This window comes from Oryx dammah, unplaced genomic scaffold, assembly GCF_014754425.2.
Source record: "Oryx dammah isolate SB20612 unplaced genomic scaffold, SCBI_Odam_1.1 HiC_scaffold_18, whole genome shotgun sequence".
NCBI lineage: Eukaryota > Metazoa > Chordata > Mammalia > Artiodactyla > Bovidae > Oryx > Oryx dammah.
This window is the reverse complement of record NW_024070202.1, coordinates 29,967,188-29,987,402: the sequence shown is the minus strand read 5'-3', so window position 1 is coordinate 29,987,402 and position 20,215 is coordinate 29,967,188. Positions and strand designations below refer to the sequence as shown.

Here is a 20,215-nt window from a genome sequence, read left to right as displayed (position 1 = left end):
TCTGAGTTCCTGTTAGTAGAGGATGTTATTTAGAAGTCCATATATAGTGCTAGTTGTGTTCATTATCAGTGGAATGTTAGTGGATATAACAGGGGAGTATGTGTGTGTGTGTATGTGTGTAGATGCATGCACATATTGAAATCTATATTTATTTCTCTCTTTACATTTCTTGAAATCCATGGGTTTATATCAATACATGCAGTTCCAATTAAAAAAACACAAGGTTATTATTTCTGGCTTTCTCCCTTCTAATATTTGTTATCCACTTCTTCAGTAGTAAGAAACCTAGCTCCCATTTTCTTTAACAAAGTTTCATGATCAGTCTCTCTGCTATCATGCAGATCATAAACAATCAGCTATCATGACCCCTGTCTCTGCCCAGGACGCATACCCTCTCCTCTGCATGCTCTGGCTTTGCTTTCCTGCATGAGGCTGGTGCCTCATATGAATGACCAACTCACCACATGTGGTCTCCACAACCCAGTCCTGTCCTCTTATACCGAAAAAGGGCTGGTACTCTTAGCTACTATACTATAGTAGTGCTGAATTGAATGAGGATATTCACTGAAGTATATCCTTTGTATATAATATCTTCCCTTTTCTGCACTTATAACAATTTCACTCAGCAAAGTTCTACAGAGGCAACATCAAGATAGAAAAAGAGTTGGAAACATTATTGTATAAGATAATGTAAAAGAAATTTAGGGAAAAAACTTAAAATAGAAATATCTTCATCGCTGTTTTATGAGAACTACATGTCTTGAAATTTTAAGCTCCTTTATACTGGGATGAAAAAAGGAAACCCCTATTTACCTAGAAACATAGCTACAATCAACTGAGATATCAATTCACATTTTAGAACATATGTTTTGCTCTGATCATGAAAACATGGTCATTGGAAAAGGTCTAAATAATGTTTAAAATGACATCCTTCCAGACATAGATACATACACATTCAGATTAGGATTATTGTGTGTATTCAGCATTATATCCTGCTTTTATCCCTTTATATTACACTGCAAGCTTTTTCGTGGGTCATTAAATAGTCTTCAAAAATTTTTTAGTAGATTGCTTCCAATTTTTCACTACTAAAAACAAAGACGTAATGAGCATCTTTGTGCAATATCTTTGTGCTCATCTTTTATTTCCTGATATTAAATTCCTAGCCTGGAATTATATGCTAAAGTATATATACCTTTCATTCTTCATAGATATTGTCAAATTGCTTCTCTAAAAAATGATATTACTATTCACTGATGTACCCCCCCAAATTAGTATCATCATTAAAATAACATTAATGAAAAATCTTCTTTCCCCACAGGGCTCTGTGAAGTAAAAAGTTGCCCAGCTGTCTCCAACTCTTTGCGACCCCATGGACTATACAGTCCATGGAATTCTCCAGGCCAGAATACTGGAGTGGGTAGCCATTCCCTTCTCCAGGGGATCTTCCTGACCCAGGAATCGAACTGGGGTCTCCTACTCTGCAGGCAGATTCTTTTACCAACTGAGCTATCAGACAGGGCTCTGACTTACTCCTAAAAAATTTTTTGTGGTTTTAGTTTCAAGACTGCATTTCATAATGGTTCACTATTTTCCCATTTTTCACTGAACAATCAAAGAAAACTCCCCAAAGTAAAAACAAATAACAATAGCAAACACCAAACAAACCACTAAATACTGAAAATTCAGACAGACAGACAGGTAACGTATTTTAAATATGCCTTATGGTATTCATTACAGACTGACTCTAATCTATGAGGTTGAAATACGAACATCATTTGGTACTTAATACTTACTCACACTCCATCTCTTGAGGGTTCTGGATGATGCAGAGATATATGATGTGTATATTATGACTGAATTGTCCTGCACCTCCCACCCAAATTCATATGTTGAGATCCTGACTCCCAGTTCCTCAGAATGTGACTGCATTTGGAGATAAGATCCTTAAAGAGGTGATTAAGTTAAAATAAGGTTTTTGAGGGTGAACCCTAATCAAATATGATTGGTTTCCTTATTAAAAAAAAAAAGAAATTTCAATGTGAACATGTTTGCACAGAGGAAAGACACAAGAAGAAGAAAACTATAAGTCAAGGTGAGAGGATGCAGAATGAAACGAACCATGCCAACATTTTGATCCTGGGCTTTTAACCTCTAGAGCCATGAGGATGTAAATTCCTGTTGTTTAAGCCACTCAGACTGTGGTACTTGGTTACAGCAACCTAGCAAACTAATATACTGTCAACTTGCTCCTTTCGTCCCACACTCACCATGAGTTTCAGAGTTATATAGATCATATAGTTGGATGAAGAGGCTGTGGAACTTAAGCACTTGTAATGTTGAAGGTCCCACTTCCATATCAAATTACCTATGGAATGCCCCTACAGCCACATAAACTCCATATATTTTTCTATAAAATAGAAATATTTTAAAAAATTATAATCAGGCTTTGTTAAGAATAAGATATTCTTTTAATATAAAATTTATCTATAAGTAAGAAATTACTTGATAGCTATGTTTTGTAGGCCTTTATACATTCATTAATTTCTACTTTGTAGGTTCTTAGGTTGAAGTCAATGACTTTTCCTTTTTCAGATGACAGTTCTTAACGTTATATCTACATTAACAAAAGTATGAAATATATCCAGTGGACAGTTATTCTTTTCTGTTTGGATATTTCCTATTAGGTGGCCATAATATAGTTCTTTTCTTCACTGCCTTCCTCTGTTTTTATCCTATTTTCTTTAAAAATTAAAATTCTTGACAGTAGATCAAAAGGAAGTAAAGAGGTAGAAAACCAGAAGAGGAAAGACAGAAAGTATGCTGAGGATTGTAGCTTTTGTGTGTAAAATTATGCAGTGTGCTGGAAAGAGAGATAGAAGCACAGTAGATGAACTGTAGATGCCACAGTAGATGAACATTTGAAAATCACTGAAAATTAGGCTATATACTATGCATACCAACCTCATGTCTAAAAACATTCAAGTGTAAACCTGCCAAATTTTTGATGGAACAGTCTTGTGTTTGAACTTTTTGTTTAGGACATAAGAACTTTCTATAAACTGACTTGTACTTGCATATCCTTGTTTATTCAACAAGCTTGAGTTATCCACTTTTGTACTAATCTGCTTCTTGAAAATAAGATCATATACATTTCTACTGGCATTTTAGTTTAAGCTACCAGAAACTTATTGAAATATCCAGTCAATGCAGCCATGAACAGGCCACAATACCTGCCTTTTGGTGATGGTCGCAGGATAAGAAGGATCCAAATATATCTTTCTTATTCCAGGAAGAATTAAAAAAAAAAAAATTCAGCCTTGAAAAATACTACAAGAACTAAAGGAAAATAAAAAATGGCCTTTAAAGCCTAGAGTAATAGTGTAATTCTGAAAAGAATTTAGAACTGGAAATCAGAAGAAATTTAATTAAACTTCTTTAGATTCTTTATCAATGTGCAGAAAAATAGAATTTTTCCTTGAAAATTAAAAGCAGAAAGTCATAATTAAATAGTTCTGCAGATAACCATTATGGAGTATCTACTACGTCCAAGGTACTGTGCTAAATGTGGGGAATACAACTTTGATAAGAAAATTCCAGAAAATGGTTACCATAAGAAAATAAATGGAAGTAAACTCAGTATGTAATTGTAGAAATAAAATTCCATATGGCAGGATTTCTGCTTCTGGCTAACATGAACAGAGACATTACTTTGCCGACTATGGTCCGTCTAGTCAAGGCTATGGTTTTTCCTGTGGTCATGTATGGATGTGAGAGTTGGACTGTGAAGAAGGCTGAGTGCCAAAAAATTGATGCTTTTGAACTGTGGTGTTGGAGAAGACTCTTGAGAGTCCTTGGACTGCAAGGAGATCCAACCAGTCCATTCTGAAGGAGATCAGCCCTGGGATTTCTTTGGAAGGAATGATGCTAAAGCTGAAACTCCAGTACTTTGGCCACCTCATGCGAAGAATTGACTCATTGGAAAAGACTCTGATGCTGGGAGGGATTGGGAGCAGGAGGAGAAGGGGACGACAGAGGATGAGATGGCTGGATGGCATCACTGACTCGATGGATATGAATCTGAGTGAACTCTGGGAGTTGGTGATGGACAGGGAGGCCTGGTGTGCTGCGATTCATGGGGTCTCAAAGAGTCAGACACGACTGAGTGATTGAATTGAACTGAACATGAACAGAAGGAATGAATTTGTCCTTTCAGCTGAAACAAAAAATAGATAAAATATATGAAACAATAAGTTTCAAGATACTAGACCTAAGACAACCAAGGGAAATGGGAAACAAACAAGGTGAGCCCTATGATTGCCCTAGCTTATGCCTTGAAAGAGCTCCAAGGCTGTAGAATAGAAAGGGTGAACTCTAAGACCTCTAAGACTGAGCCCACCAGACTGACTAAGTGGAATAGACAAAGCTGAGAGTCTGGAGAGTCCAAGGAAGCTAGAGTTTGCAATACAGAACACTAAAGGTATACAGAAAGAAATCTAAATATCCAGAAAGGGTCCCCCTTGAGTATTCAATTGAACAATGCATGTGTGAAGGCTAGAAATAGTGCTTGGTCATACCAGCCTGACTGGAAAACCTCACTATTCCCCCAGCATTGGGTGGCGCATGTTCAATGTCTTGCCTCAGTAGTTGACTCCAGTCTTGCTTAATAAATCTTAAACTCAAGACCTCCCCTCCCAAAGATCAAACTGTTTCCAGGTAATTTAACTGCATCCCAGAACAAGACAAGAATATTTATAGAAATACAAAAATATTCAGCATTTATATTTATATTCACAACATGTGGCATCTAGTCAAAAATTATCAGGTATGCCAAAAAGCAGCAAAAAAGGACCCTTAATGAGCATAAAAATCAATAAATTGAAACTGACTCAGAACTGACAGAAATGTTAGATTTAGCAGATAATGGCCTTAAAAGTTATTATAATTGTATAGCATGTACTCAAAAAGTTAAGAGATACGGAGGATAAATGAAAAAGACCCACATCAAATTTCTACAAGTGAAAATGTCAGTGTCCATAAACAAAGTTTTATTGAAACACAGCCATGTCTCTTTGTTTACCTATTGTCTACGGCTATCTCAGCACCAAGATGATGGAAGCTGAGGCGTCGCTAGAGAAGCCTTCTGTGCCGCCCTGCTCACTTTGTCCTGCCGCTCATTGTGAGGCAACGGTAATTTGGCGGCATGTTGAGTGCCACATATGTTGCTGTACTACGGGATTTTATCCAAATTCTTCAAATTACCATTGATGTCCATCATCTACAGACAAGAAAGGAAGAGAAAAGTGGCCTTTGGGATGTCTGCTTTTAAGGCACAATAGGCTGTGGATCACTTTGTGTTCTAATTAGATGCCACAGTGTTGTGTTCATTATGCTATGATACTGTATAGTTCTAAGAATAAACAGAAACGTCAACATTAGGAGACAGCACTCATAAAATTCCTAATTCACAGGAAAGTAACATTTATAAACATTAGAAAATTAAAATGAAATAACACATCTTAACAATTTATTCATAAAACTAAAAAGTGAAAATGGGGCTGAGTCTAAATAAGCTTCTGAGCACCTCATTTATTAGCTAAGTAAAGAAAGTCACAGATAGTGACTTAATTAGATCATGTTTGATTGCAGTAGTGGAAGAAATGTGTTCAGACAGCATAAACTTATATCAGATGATATGAAAACTATTGCTCAAAAAGTTGAGAACAACAGAAATATAAATGATCAATTGAAAATCAAGGTAGGTCATTTTGAGTAGTTTCCCTGGCTCTTGATGGATTGACCTAAATAGTTATACTGCTTAATTGTTGGTTTTTTTGATGAGTCAATGTCAAGTTTGAAGTGACCGAAAAATTAGCTGCTATGGACAATCTGTATGCAACAACTACAGTTGAGAATATTTTCAAAGAAGTTGAGACAAAAACCTAGATGAGTACAACCTGAAGTGTAACCTGCTAAGATGTACTACAACTGATGGTGGCAAAAATATTTGTAGAGGAAAAAAAAAGGTTTAGTTGGACAAATTTATAAAGTTTGTGAAAATGAAGGTGTTTAAGGCTTGTTGTTATTCATTGTATTCATATTATTCATTAATAAAGTATTTTGTGGAAAATAAATGAATTTACTGAAAGAGATGGGAATACCAGACCACCTGACCTGCCTCTTGAGAAACCTATATGCAGGTCAGGAAGCAACAGTTAGAACTGGACATGGAACAACAGACTGGTTCCAAATAGGAAAAGGAGTACGTCAAGGCTGTATACTGTTACCCTGCTTATTTAACTTATATGCAGAGTACATCATGAGAAACGCTGGGCTGGAATAAGCACAAGCTGGAATCAAGATTGCCGGGAGAAATATCAATAACCTCAGATATGCAGATGACACCACCCTTATGGCAGAAAGTGAAGAGGAACTAAAAAGCCTCTTGATAAAAGTGAAAGAGGAGAGTGAAAAGGTTGGCTTAAAATTCAACATTCAGAAAACGAAGATCATGGCATCCGGTCCCATCACTTCATGGGAAATAGATGGGGAAACAGTGGAAGCAGTGTCAGACTTTATTTTTTTGGGCTCCAAAATCACTGCAGATGGTGATTGCAGCCATGAAATTAAAAGATGCTTACTCCTTGGAAGGAAAGTTATGACCAACCTAGATAGCATATTCAAAAGCAGAGACATTGCAAAGGTCCATCTAGTCAAGACTATGGTTTTTCCAGTAGTCATATATGGATGTGAGAGTTGGACTGTGGGAAAGCTGAGCGCTGAAGAATTGATGCTTTTGAACTGTGGTGTTGGAGAAGACTCTTGAGAGTCCCTTGGACTGCAAGGAGATCCAACCAGTCCATTCTAAAGAAGATCAGTCCTGGGTGTTCTTTGGAAGGAATGATGCTAAAGCTGAAACTCCAGTACTTTGGCCACCTCATGTGAAGAGTTGACTCATTGGAAAAGACTGTGATGCTGGGAGGGATTGGGGGCAGGAGGAGAAGGGGACGATGGAGGATGAGATGGCTGGATGGCATCACCGACTCGATGGAGGTGAGTCTGAGTGAACTCCGGGAGTTGGTGACGGACAGGGAGGCCTGGCGTACTGTGATTCATGGGGTCGCAAAGAGTCGGACATTACTGAGCGAATGAACTGAACTGAACTAATTACACATTATTGGACCAGTATGCTCAATGAAGTCCATTTGTCCCTATAGCTTTCTCTTATTTTTTCGGTCAAAAGCGGAAGTTGAATTTCTTGATTTGTCTTCCCAACAGTTTGTGGGTTTAGCAGCGGTAAAGTTTTACTATGGAGTATTGAGTTCAGGACTGAGATTGAAATTTTTCTTTATAAGAAGAACCGCCTTAAACCATTATATTAGGTTTTGCTGTAGACTTGATAATGTCTCAATGAATTCAACCTAAAATTGTTAAGGCAAACAGCAATTATACACCAACATTATACTGTGGTAAAGTGATTTCAGTGACTACTCACATTGTTCGAATCATAAGTAATGTTAAGCTGTTTTATACTCTTTCCATATCAAAAAATTTAATCAAGAAGTGAGGTCACCATTGTCTAGGCAATGATAGCCAAGCTCTACCTAATCAAATCATTGGGCTCTTGGAATTAATAAATGAAATTTTTATTTCTTGGGAGGCAATGTAACTATAGTTCTGATGAGGAGAATTCTTGGAACTAACATTGTGTCTGTCAGTGGTATATCAAGTGTACATTGTGGCTTTCTTAAGGACAAAAGGGAGGTAAGACTTCTGGTTGATGAAGAGGAGTTGCTAAAATATACAGAAATAGTACCTTGTAATTCTGTGAAATTCAGTCTCCCAAAGAATTTAAAATGGCTCTATACCTTTAATAAAACTACATTTTACACAGAAAATAGTTTGTTGACAGCTGTACTGGCAATAAGCCATTACCTTGGGCTGAAATAATACCAGTTAAATTGGTTGTATTCAATCAACTGTTTCAGGAATCATTTTGTCCTATAACCTTAGTTCACTAACATGTTTTTCTCAAGACTCTCAGAGTATCAGAACATTTAAAAATGACCCGGAGCTTAGACTTTTGGTCATTAGTAAGGGTTTCATAATAATATTTATTGTTATTAAGGGGCTAGTTCATGAACATTCACCCTATTACATTTGATAAAAGTAACATGTGACTGAAATTGCATGATGAAGAAACTGAGATGGAAATATATCTTCCTTAAGTTGATATGACAGGACATATGACCCTGAATTATTGTTTTCTGATTAATCTCTAGTGTGGTGTGTCTTTGTGAGAAAAGAAATACTGGTCAAATGGGATTTGGAAATAATTCTTCCTTTGATAGAAAGAGAATCCATTCAAGTTAGATATGATTCTACCTATATATGGCAAAGCAAGGGCTTATGTGAATTATATGCTAGCAGACACAGTCTCCGGAGAAGGCAATGGCAACCCACTCCAGTACTCTTGCTTGGAAAATCCCATGGGCGAAGGAGCCTGGTAGGCTGCAGTCCATGGGGTCGCACAGAGTTGGACACGACTGAAGCGACTTAGCAGCAGCAGCACCAGATACAGTCTCATTCTTGGTATCCTTCTTTGGTTGCTTTGCTTTTCAAATTCTGCAACTTTAAATGGGTCATTGGTATTCCAGCCATCTAGCCTTTAGCTACTACTTCTTATTCAGTGAAAATGATTTGACTTGCCCAGAAGTTATCATGAGAACAACATTTACTAACTGCAACAGGAAATTTTCAAATGATCAAATGGTATTAGTCAAATGCTTATAAGGACAAATATTCTCATTAATTTCTCTTGATAAGAGACAAGATTATCATTTGACACAACTAAGAGATTTTAGGAAAGCAATGTTGGTCTTTAGTACTAAATTTGTTCTTTTCATTCAAGCAAATACTTATTAATGAAATGTCCTACTTATAAAGTATAGCTGGTAGTAAGAATACCTAATGCACTGAATTCTTAAAAGATCTGAATGATGATAGGTAGTAAGAGAAAAACATTCACACAGCAAAGGAAAAAAAAATTTTGTAGAATGGAGATCCAAATGGAATTATAGGGACTGATATTTCTGCCAAATTTAGTGAACCCTTGAATTTCTAAATACAGATGTCATTCATCTAATTCTATTGTTGCTATCCTCATTCCTTAATGACTAAGTGAAATTCTATCCATCATTTTTTTCCCATTTATATCAGTAAAATCCAGCTTCTCAGCCTTACTTTAAAATTTAAATGCTGTCCAGTGAAATTTAGAGCCTTGTTTTAAAAATTATAGAAAAGAGTTTCAGGAAGCGATGAAGATGATGCCCTCTTTCCTCTTCAGGTCTTTCTACATCATAAAATTAGTTTTCTAAACCAATACAGAAGCATGTGAATGTTTATAATTGTAACCAACTTGCTCTGTTCTCTAGTATTAGAAATCTATTTCCTTGAATGTATATATTGAAAAAGAGGTTTTGCAAAAGTTACAAAAATTAAAATAGTGGCCATGTCTTGTGGAAATAGCTTCCAAAAGAAAATACAATTTTGAAGAGCTGTTTTAGTTGACAGTTTGTTGCTCTGATAGCAATGCTGCAATCAACATTTCAGTATTTCTAAACAATAACAACAACAACCAAAAACTGTTAAGATTTTTCTGTCCTTCAGAGGTGCATTATTGACTTTCCTTTTCTCTACATGCATAAGGAAAAAGGAAAGTTTATAACTCTGGCAGAATTCTTATTTTAACAAAGAGATCAAAAACTTTATCTCACTTAAATTCAAAGTGGAAAATATTTGTTTTACATTTCTTTTCTCAATCATAGTTGAAACTCCACTTGTAGTAAAAGATTAATTTTATTAAAATAACTGGATGAAAGCTAATAAATTACTCTTTATCTCTTCCATACTATCCTTCTCCCCATACTTATTTAAGCATCACTTTGACATACATTATGCTAGTTATTCTGTCATTGATTCTGAATATTGTGCATCAGTGTACATTTTATTTACACCCATTGTGAACAGTCATGGTTACACATAACTCTTTAACTTGATCTGTATAACAACAGCACAGAACCATTTCCAGATACACATGAATTTAACTTGTTACATATTATTTAAATGAGATTTTATTTTCTGGGGGGAAAGAAAAATTAAACTTTCTTCTTTTAAAACTTCCAAGTTATTTGTGTGTTTTAATTTTGTTACTTTATCTTATATTACTATCTAATTCTGAGCTTTTTTGTCTAACTCATTCTTGGTATTTTCTGTGGTCCTCTGGTTATCCTATTATGTGTCCTAAATGCCCTTTATTTTTAGTTAAAAATGTCCAGAACTGAAAGGCTTCCTTATATCTTTCATTGAGAGCTCCCTGTTAGCCCTGAGACTTACCTGGTCTTCTTAATGATGTGGGTCATCTCAGCATAGCTCACATATAGGCAAAGACACATATGTGTACATGCACTCATGTGTAACACAAACATACACCATTTAAAAATAAAAGCAATATACATACTCCTTGGATTTGTGCTATATCTGTGGCTAATATTGTTGTCAAGGCTCCTGTGGTGTTTTCTTTATCATCAAACCAGGAAATATCCTAAAGAAAAAAGAGAATTAAAACGGTTATCAAAAAATTCTTTGACTTGTGATTGTGCTGTATTAACTTGTGCTATGGGCCTATTTGCTCAGTCGTGTCCGACTCTGCAACCCATGGACTGCAGCCTGCCAGGCTCCTCTATCCAAGGGGATTCTCCAGGGAAGAATACTGGAGTGAGTTGTCATGCCCTTCTCCAGGAGATCTTCCCAACCCAGGGATCGAACCCAGGTCTCCTGCATTCCAGGTGGATTCTTTACTGTCTGAACCCCCAGGGAAGCGCTATATCAACTTTGAAAGCATTTATTTGCCTGCCTCTTTACTCACAGGCACTTAAAATTTGTGGAGCAAATAAATTTTTTTTCTTACTTCATGAAGATCCATATGTAGATACAAACTGAAGAACTTAAGCCCAACAGCTTGGATCTTTACCATGCTACAACACTATATAATAATCGGTGTTTAAAATGATCATTTTGAACCACCAAGTAATTTATAATTTTACTGCACAAGTAATTTTTGTGGAGAGCAGATTTTACTAAAAAAGTAAGGTAATGCACAACACACCTTAGAAATATTTCCAAACTTTCTATCTAAACTTAGAAATGATTAAAAAAAAAAATCTGTTTCCTTCTCTTCAGGACCTATATAGGCAAGATTTTCCCTGACACTTTACATTCCCACTTAGATCTTATAAGTACTGGGCATTGTGAGAAGCTAAAGAGGCAGGCCTGCTGTAAAACCCCTGCAGCCAAAAAAGCACGCAATTTGATAGGTCAAAAATACACAAAATAAAAGCATAATGTTAGAACCAATTTCATTTTCAACACCAAATACAGATAGCACTTAGCACTTCTCAACTTTGAGGAATGCTGATTTTCTTTCCTTAGCTATTGAATGTTTCCTCTCATGCACTCAAACTACTTAAACTCTTATGGCTTAAAACTATGTGGAGACTGGCTCTAAAAATGACTGATTTTTAGTGAGTGAAGAGCAAAAGAATTCTTGAATTACTAAACCCAGCCAGGGCCCTGATGCCCAGGTAACACGTTTCTGCCAACTAAGGAAACAAAAACAAGACAGGTAGAAGGTGGGTGCATTAATCATGCTGCTATGTAAGAAGAAAGCCCCTGTGGAGGAATATGGGAGGGGTCGGGGGATTGCAGTCCTAGCATGACATCACTACTCTGTAAACCCCTGGATTGAGAAGGTGTCCCAAACAATTTAGGGTCTAGATGCTCAAAGGACATTTTATAGAGATCACGATCTGCACTATACAGTAGTGGTCCTGAGAACAGAACCTCAGCCAAGAGCCTATCTTATTGGGAACACACATGAGTGGTAATTTTAACTACAGCGCTCCTGATCTAGAAGGCATTACTTGGTTTTTGTTGTATACTAGCAGGCTTGATCCCTGGGTTGGGAAGATCCCCTGAAGAAGGAAATGGCAACTTAACTCCAGTATTCTTGCCTGGGTAATCCCATGGACAGAGGAGTCTGGTGGGCTACAGACCATGGAGTTGCAAAGAATTTTGGACAGGACTGAGTGACTGAGCATGCACTCATAGAATATATATATATATATATATACACATATATATAGTTTATACTGTGTAATTATTTCTATATTTCAACATGACATGGAATACCCAAAGAAGTTTTAGATACAATATAAAGTAAAAGTATAAAAAATAATTGATTATTTAATATTACCTTCCTGATGCTGTTGTTGTTCAGTTGCCCAGTCATGTTGGACTCTTTGTGACCCTATGGACTGCAACATACCAGGCCTCCCTGTCCCCCACTGTCTCCTGGAGTTTGCCCAAGTTCATGTTCATTGCATCGGTGATGCCGTCCAGCCATCTCATTCTATGATGCCCTTTTTTCCTTCTGCCTTGATCTTTCCCAGCATCAGGGACTTTTCCAATGAGTCATCTATTTGAACCAGATGACCAGAATACTGGAACTTCAGGTTCAGCATCAGTGAATATTGAGGGTCTTTAAGACTGACTGGTTTGATCTCCTTGCTGTTCAAGGGACTTTCAGGAATCTTCTCCAGCACCACAGTTCGAAGGCATCAATTCTTTGGTGTTCTGCCTTCTTTATGGTCCAACTCTCATAACTGTACGTGACCACTGGGAATACCATAGCCTTGACTATAAGTACCTTTGTTGGCAGAGTAATGTCTTTGCTTTTCAACACCCTATTTAGGTTTGTTATCACTTTCCTGCCAAGAAGCAATCGTCTTCTGATTTCATGGCTGCAGTCACTGTCCGCAGTGATTTTGGAGCCAAATAAAAGGAAATCTGTCACTACTTCCACCTTTTCCCCTTCTATTTGCCATGCAGTAATGGGGCTGGATCTTATTGGTTTTTAAAAGAATATTTAGTCTTAAGCCGGCTCTTTTATTTTTCTCCTTCAGCTTCATCAAGAGGCTGTTTATTTCCTCTTCACTCTCTGCCATTAGAGTGGTATCATTCGCATATCTGAGGTTGTTGATGTTTCTCCCGCCTATCTTGATTCCAGCTTGTAACTCATCCAGCCTGGCATTTCTCATGATGTGCTCAGCATATAGGTTAAATGAACAGGGTGACAGCAGACAGCTCTGTTGTACTCCTTTTCCCATCTTGAACCAATCAGTTGTTCCATACAGGGTTCTAACTGCTGCTTCTTGACCCGAATACAGTTTCTCAGGAGACAGGTAAGACAGTCTGGTATTCCCATCTCTTTAAGAGCTTTCCATATTTTTCATGATCCACACAGTCAAAGGCTTTAGTGTAGTCGATATAACAGAGATAGAAGTTTTTCTGAAATTCCCTTGCTTTCTCTATAAATCCAGCGAATGTTGGCAATTTGATCTCTAGTTCCTCTTCCTTTTTAAACCCAGTTAAGACATCTGGAAGTTCTTGGTTTGCATAATGCCGAAGTCTAGCATGCAAGATTTTAAGCATGACCTTACTAGCATGGGAGATGAGTGCAATTGTCTGATGGTTAGCACATCCTTTGGTGCTACCCTTCTTGGGAATTGGGATGAGACTGACCTTTTCCAGTCCTGTGGCCACTGCTGGGTCTTCCAGATTTGCTAACATAATGAATGCAAAACCTTGATGGCATCCTCCTTTAGGGATTTAAATAGCTCTGCTGGAATTTCATTGCATCCACCAGCTTTTTTAACAGCAGTGCTTCTTAAGGCCCACTTGACTTCACACTCCAGAATGTCTGACTCTGGGTGACTAACCACATCATCGTAGTAATCTGGTTCATTAAGATCACTTTTTATACAGTTCATCCATGTATTCTTTCCATCTCTTCCATCAGTGGTAGGGGCGTAAACTCAAATTACCCTGATGGTGAATGGTTTGTCTTGAAAACGAACCAAGATCATGCTGGCCTTTTTAAGGTTGCACCCAAGTACTGTATTTCAGACTCTTGCTGATTATAAAGGTTACTCTGTTTCTTCTATGGCATTCTTTGCCCACAGTAGTAGATATAATGGTCATCTGAATTAAATTTGCCCATTCTTGTCCATTTTAGTTTGCTGATTCTTAGGATGTCGATGTTCTTACCATCTCTTGCTTGACCATATCCAGCTTTCCCATACAGTACTGTTCTTTGCTGTATCAGATTTTACTTGCATCACCAGACACATCAACAACTGAGCATCATATCTGCTTTGGCCCAGCTGTTTCATTCACTCTGAGCTATTGGTAATTCTCCCCCACTCTTCCCCAGTAGCATATGGGGCACCTTCAGACCTGGGAGACTCATCTTTAGGTGTCATATCTCTTTAAGAGGCCTTTTATACAGTTCATGAGGTTCTCATGGCAAGTATACTGGGGTGGTTTGCCAACTACTCTTGCCTGGGAAATCCCATGGACAGAGAAGTCTGGTGGGCTACAGTCCATGGTGTCATGAAGAGTTTTGGACATGACTGACTGAGCATGCACAAACGCAATTATATGTGTATATATATATGTATATATATATATAGTTTACATTGTGTAATCATTTCTATATTTCAGCATGACATGGATTCTATAGTATAGAGTCTATAGAATCAGGAGTGTAGTATTAAATAATAAATTCTTTTTTATACTTCATATTGTATCTAAAACTTCATTGGGTATTCCGTGTCATGCTGAAATATAGAAATAATTACACAGTGTAAACATTCCTGATTCTATAGTATAGTAATTGCTCTAATACGTAAGGCAAAGGATACATATATGACTAGTCTTAGTCCTTATCTGATGATGTTCAATCAGCAAGATATCCAAACTTGCTTTTCAACAAGTCAGCAATTATTCACTCTAGGGTTTGCTTTTCAGCATAGGCACTATATGCTAAAACACTTAGCAGAGTTTCTGGAACACAGCTGGTATTGAGTAAAAATTAGCTTGCTTCTTATCTTCCTGATGGTAGAATGATTATAAGTTAGGCTAAGATCCCCTGGAGAAGAGAACAGCTATCCACTCCAGTACTGTGGCCTGGAGAATTCAATGGACTGTACACTCCATGGGGTCACAAGGAGTTGGACACGACTGAGCAACTTTCACTTTCATTGTTTTCCGATACTAGAAAACCCATTTTCCTGCCAATAATTCTAATAGAAGTAAAAATCTACAGTAGTGGCATTGTAAGTGCTTGGTATGTTTTTGCTTATTTAATCACAAGTATAAGACAGATACTATGATTATCCATATTTTATAAATGAGAAGAAGGAGGAACTGAGAGATTAAGTAACTTGCCCAAGGTCAAACAGCTGGAAAGAACTGAGGCCAGGATTTAAACCTAGGCAACCAAATGCTAGAATTTTTAATCAAAACCCTTTCCTGCCTCCCATCTAACTGAAGCATTACAGTTGAGTTTCATGATATGTTTTTCCTGCTTCAGGATTTGTTACCTCAAATCTTTTTGGAGATTCCTTAGTGATCTCCACTAATGCCAACATCTAATGATTTAGAGCTCCCTCCTGCCCACCCCCCGCACCAAAGCCCTACCCAATTCAGTTTAGAGAGAAAAAGGCAAAAATAAGCTTTACATCTTTTAAAAAGCCAAATGGATCTATAGGCTAATATTTATCGTTTTGTGCTCACTTCGTCATGTCCAGCTCTTTGTGACCCCTGTGGGATTCTCCAGGCAAGAATACTGGAGTGGGTAGACTTTCCCTTCTCCAGGGGATATTCCCAACCCAGGGATCAAACCCAGATCTCCCGCATTGCAGGCAGATTCTTTACTAGCTGAGCTGTAAGAGAAGCCCTTAAAGATAATAAGCAATGAGTTATTTATAATCACTGAAGTCAGCAACAATTTGAACATTCTTTTCAACTGGAAGGATCTCAAGTGATCAAATAAAATAGCAATTTTATACCTACAAAAAGACCACACCTGATTCCATAAATACCTCAACTTCAATTGAGGTTTCAAAATGGTTATAAAAAGCACTGCAAGTTTCAGCATGCTTTCTAAGACTTTTTAAAAAAAAACCTTATCTTAGGGGAAAAAAGTAACAGAAGTTAGGGCAAAGCTGTACATTAGGAATTTCCCTTACTAACAGACAAAAGTGAAATTTCTAAGACATTTATGAAGAAAAGGCCAATTACATTACTCCTTTTTTCCAATTTGAAAAAAGCAAATAAGCAAAAAGAGTGCTGAAGAATGAAGAGGGAAAACAAATGGTAAGCTGAAAGGGGCTCAGTTGAATTTATGGGAGAAGTGAATAACATCTGCTGAATAGCACAGTTTCTATTTGTGTCTTTGTATGTTCTGAAGAAGGAGAGCTTATAGTTTACAGGTAGGTGCGTTCTCATGGGCAGACACTACTTAATCCAAGAATGTAGTCTCCTCGTGGTCACATGGCTAATGCTAAGCAGAGGATTAATGTCCAGTATCAGCCATCAGGATATTGGATTAACAATATCTACTGGTTAAACTGGTTTATGGCCTTTAGGATATGCCACCAAAAGCATCCTGTAAACCTCTAGAAAGAAATTCAAAGTAATAATTGGAAAAGTTAAAATTTATATTCTTCTATTTAAGATATTCAGAAATTCAGGGAACATTTTCAAATGTTCCTGGAAATTGAAAACAAATGTCCTTGAATGTGAGAAAACATAAATACACAAAAACAAAAATGAGCAGAAATTTTCAACAAATGTGAAACATAGTATTAGCCAAATAAAATCACACCTAATTTCATCAAAGATCTGAGGTAAAAACATAAACTATTCATAGAAAAAAAAAGTACAAGCTTAATGAGAATTACACAAGATGTGCAGTCTTTAAATCATTTTATGATCCATCAAGTAGATTTTTGTTTTTCTGGATTGAGTGCTTCCAATTGTCTCTAACAGGACATTTTGAGAGAGGATGTTAGGTACCAACTGCTTCCAAGCATCGGGTTGCTTGGAAACTCACTCTTTTTTTTTTTTTAATCTGTAATCCTCTAACAGCACACAAAGGTGGAGGAGTTTTGTTACTCAGCAGTCCTTTGAACACTGCTGCTAAAAGTCACAAGATGTAAAAACTGGTTTTGATGACTCGGCTGGAGGGATAGTATCTCTACTTTTGAAAAGAAATGACCCTGGCAGGAAGCTATTTACTCCTGCATGGTGAGCTCCGGTGACAGAAAGTGTGGCAAAGGGCTTCAAATGATTACTGGCTTCCAGGGTAACCCAATACACCTCAGCCTCCTGAAAGAATTTTAGAGGTGCCAATTTGAGACATTCCTGCCATTTGCCCTCACAACTCACTTTTCAAGATTATTATTTGATTCACCTATTTTTAGTTATTTCATAGGTGTCAATGATTATATGTCACAAGCTAGACAGATGTTATCTGAATTCAGTACTCTTCTGATGCGGGCAGAATGACTACTTTAAGAAGCAGCAGTGAATGAGAAATTAACTCCTCCTTTTTCAACATGTTCCTCGAGATACTGTAGTTCTTAACACTCCTTTTCAGTTTTAATTAGCCTTCCATTCTGATTCTGGAACACTATACATTGAAAGAGATTTGTCCAGATAAATGCAAGGAAGAAGGAGTGAACTCTAAATCTTGTTTTCTGTAAGTTGCATTTTTGAACATAACAATTTTCGACTTGCTTCTGTTAGGAAAGTTCACCACAAGAATTCTGATATTAGATGCTGCTTGGGACACAAAAAGGATGCTTTTAAATGATCAAAGGAAAGGTTATGTCAAGAAAATGTTCATGAAGAAAAAACTAAAAACTAGAATATTTAAAAACACATTTTAAATAAAATAAGATAAAAATAACTAACCACCAACCTGATATAACATGGCTTTAAATGCCAAGTGTCTTAATCTCATGGTTAAGATTTCCCCTGCTCTGCCATAAAATAATCCCTGGAAAAGAAACAAACAAAAATTTACATTTATTCTTAACTGTCTTTTCCATTTCTTTGGAATATTTAGTTACTATATTTACATATTTGTATTTTATTTAGTTATATCTAGTTACTATTTTTAACTCAAATAGGATGACACAAAACAGTAATCACGTACAAAGTTAATTCATTAAAAGCTTACCTGAATAAAATAACTGACAAAGCAAATAACACCCAAAATTACAAATATCATGGAATAAATTTCTGCATCATGTTTTAATGTGGTTTTATCGTCATTTTCAAACATCTGAAAAGGAGTAGATTTTTTAAATCAGGTGACTGGAGGAGAATATAAAAGAAAGAAAAAAAACTAAAATATCTATTCATCAGGATTTTAAAAATGAATTTCAACATAATAATTTCCACATATTTCTGGGGAAAAATGCACCTTATTCTATCCTCTACATTCATTACATAAAATAAAAAATAACACTACTTTAATGAAAAAAACTTGTCATAAATCCTCTCACTTAAGATATATCAATAAGGGATCAGACAAATGAGTCCTCTATCTGCTATTAATACCACTGTATATTTTCAAAGAAACTATTGAAATTAGTTTTCTAACTGAAATATTATTTCTAATAACTCAGGTTTCTTAATATTCCTCTATTCAGATACCACCTGCAACATGAGACCTTTAACATGTCTCTAGAAATTGTTCCTAAAATTAGTAACTATACATATATTGGTGTCTATGTTGACACAGCATCAACAGTCTTGGACTGTTGCTGTTGTTAAAACTGAAGACTTAACATGGCTCTAATCAGATCCTTGAATTCATCAGCTCTCCTGGGTCCCCAGCACAGTCCCGAACTCCTTATTTCCTCTTTCTGACTGGTAATAAAAAATGGTCATTGTTCAGACCAGTTGAAAGAAAGAGTAGCCGTATTTGTGTCTTTTATTACTTCAGTGTTTTGGAATGCTGATACAGCACTGGAGTCAGAATTAGAAAACAAAGCAATTTCTTTACTGATTGCCAGATTACCAAGGTACAGCACAACACTTCACAATAGCGGCTGGCTTATCCCCTGAGAACATTAGCTAACCTTTCTATCATGGATCCCACACTAGGGGGTGGCCCACTACATGTCTCAATTTCCCCCTTGTTGAGTTAAAGTACCCAAGGTCTGTTCTCTCAGGTCACACTTTGTTTAAAATGGTTAAAAATATTAGCGAATTAGTTTTACTTACAGTTACAATTTTTGCAAAGATGATGGAAAATATTGGATGAACAATTCCATTTAGAACAGAAGCCAGTGTCCCCAGAACCACAGAAGGCCATTCAGACTTATATAATTTAAAAATTTTTAATAGAGAAACTTCAGGAAGATTTGTCTATAGATAAAATGAAATACCTTGGTTATAACCCCAGTTTGAGAGCATAATGGAATCTAAAGAAGTTAGCCCATCTTGAATAGATCTATAATATAAAATATCAAATATAATAAGTAATAGAGAAGAAAGGAGAATTTCTCTTAGAAAAAATTTACTGCCTATATTACTGATAATGATATCAAAACATAAAATAAATTTTATACAAAAGTGACTGTGCAACTTATCACCTTTTGGCATTTCACTCAGTCACTGTCATTAAAAAAGTATAGATTAACACACATGTGCTGATAGCTAAGACTTTAGAAGAAATGACAGGCATATTTTCCTTTACACCTGTTAAACTGGATTGAATATCATGCCCTAGCATAGGACAAAATCTAGATGGGAACTAAGCATAGACAGAAGGTAAAAGTTTTTCTAGCATTTTAAGCTTGAAAGTTTTCTAGTTTCATGACTATTTATGGTTAAAAGCTTGTTTGGGGGTTCCCAATTATAAGTTAATTGCTGTAATATCTGACTATGTTACTTACAATCACCACAGTTCACTTTCCTTATCTTTTTGAGGAAGATAACAGTTCCTATCTTACAGGACTGGTGTTTTTTTTAGTTTTTATTTTATATTGAAGGATAGTGGATTCACAATGTTGTGTTAGTTTCAGACGTACACTGAAGTGATTCAGTTATACATATATCCATTCTTTTTCAGATTCTTTTCTTGTGTAAGTTACTACGGAATAGTGAGTAGAGTTTCCCGTGCTATACAATAGGGCCTTGTTGATTATTATTATATATAGTAGTGAGTGTATGTCAATGCCAGACTCCTAATTTATCCCTCCCCCATACATTTCCCCTTTTATTTCCTAAGTCTGTG

The 20,215-nt window shown here is 36.4% G+C and overlaps 1 protein-coding gene across 1 annotated transcript in view; it reads right to left on the bottom strand.

The window, feature by feature from the left end:
• ABCB5 (ATP binding cassette subfamily B member 5) overlaps positions 1-20,215 on the bottom strand; it is a 114,531-nt gene that overhangs the window by 31,059 nt on the left and 63,257 nt on the right. Inside the window, exons 16-19 of the mRNA XM_040260634.1 lie at positions 19,201-19,344; positions 18,149-18,253; positions 17,888-17,965; positions 10,520-10,603 (exon numbers count right to left, since the gene is read on the bottom strand). Of these exons, the coding sequence (XP_040116568.1) occupies positions 10,520-10,603; positions 17,888-17,965; positions 18,149-18,253; positions 19,201-19,344 (411 nt within the window). The remainder of the gene's footprint in view (positions 1-10,519; positions 10,604-17,887; positions 17,966-18,148; positions 18,254-19,200; positions 19,345-20,215) is intronic.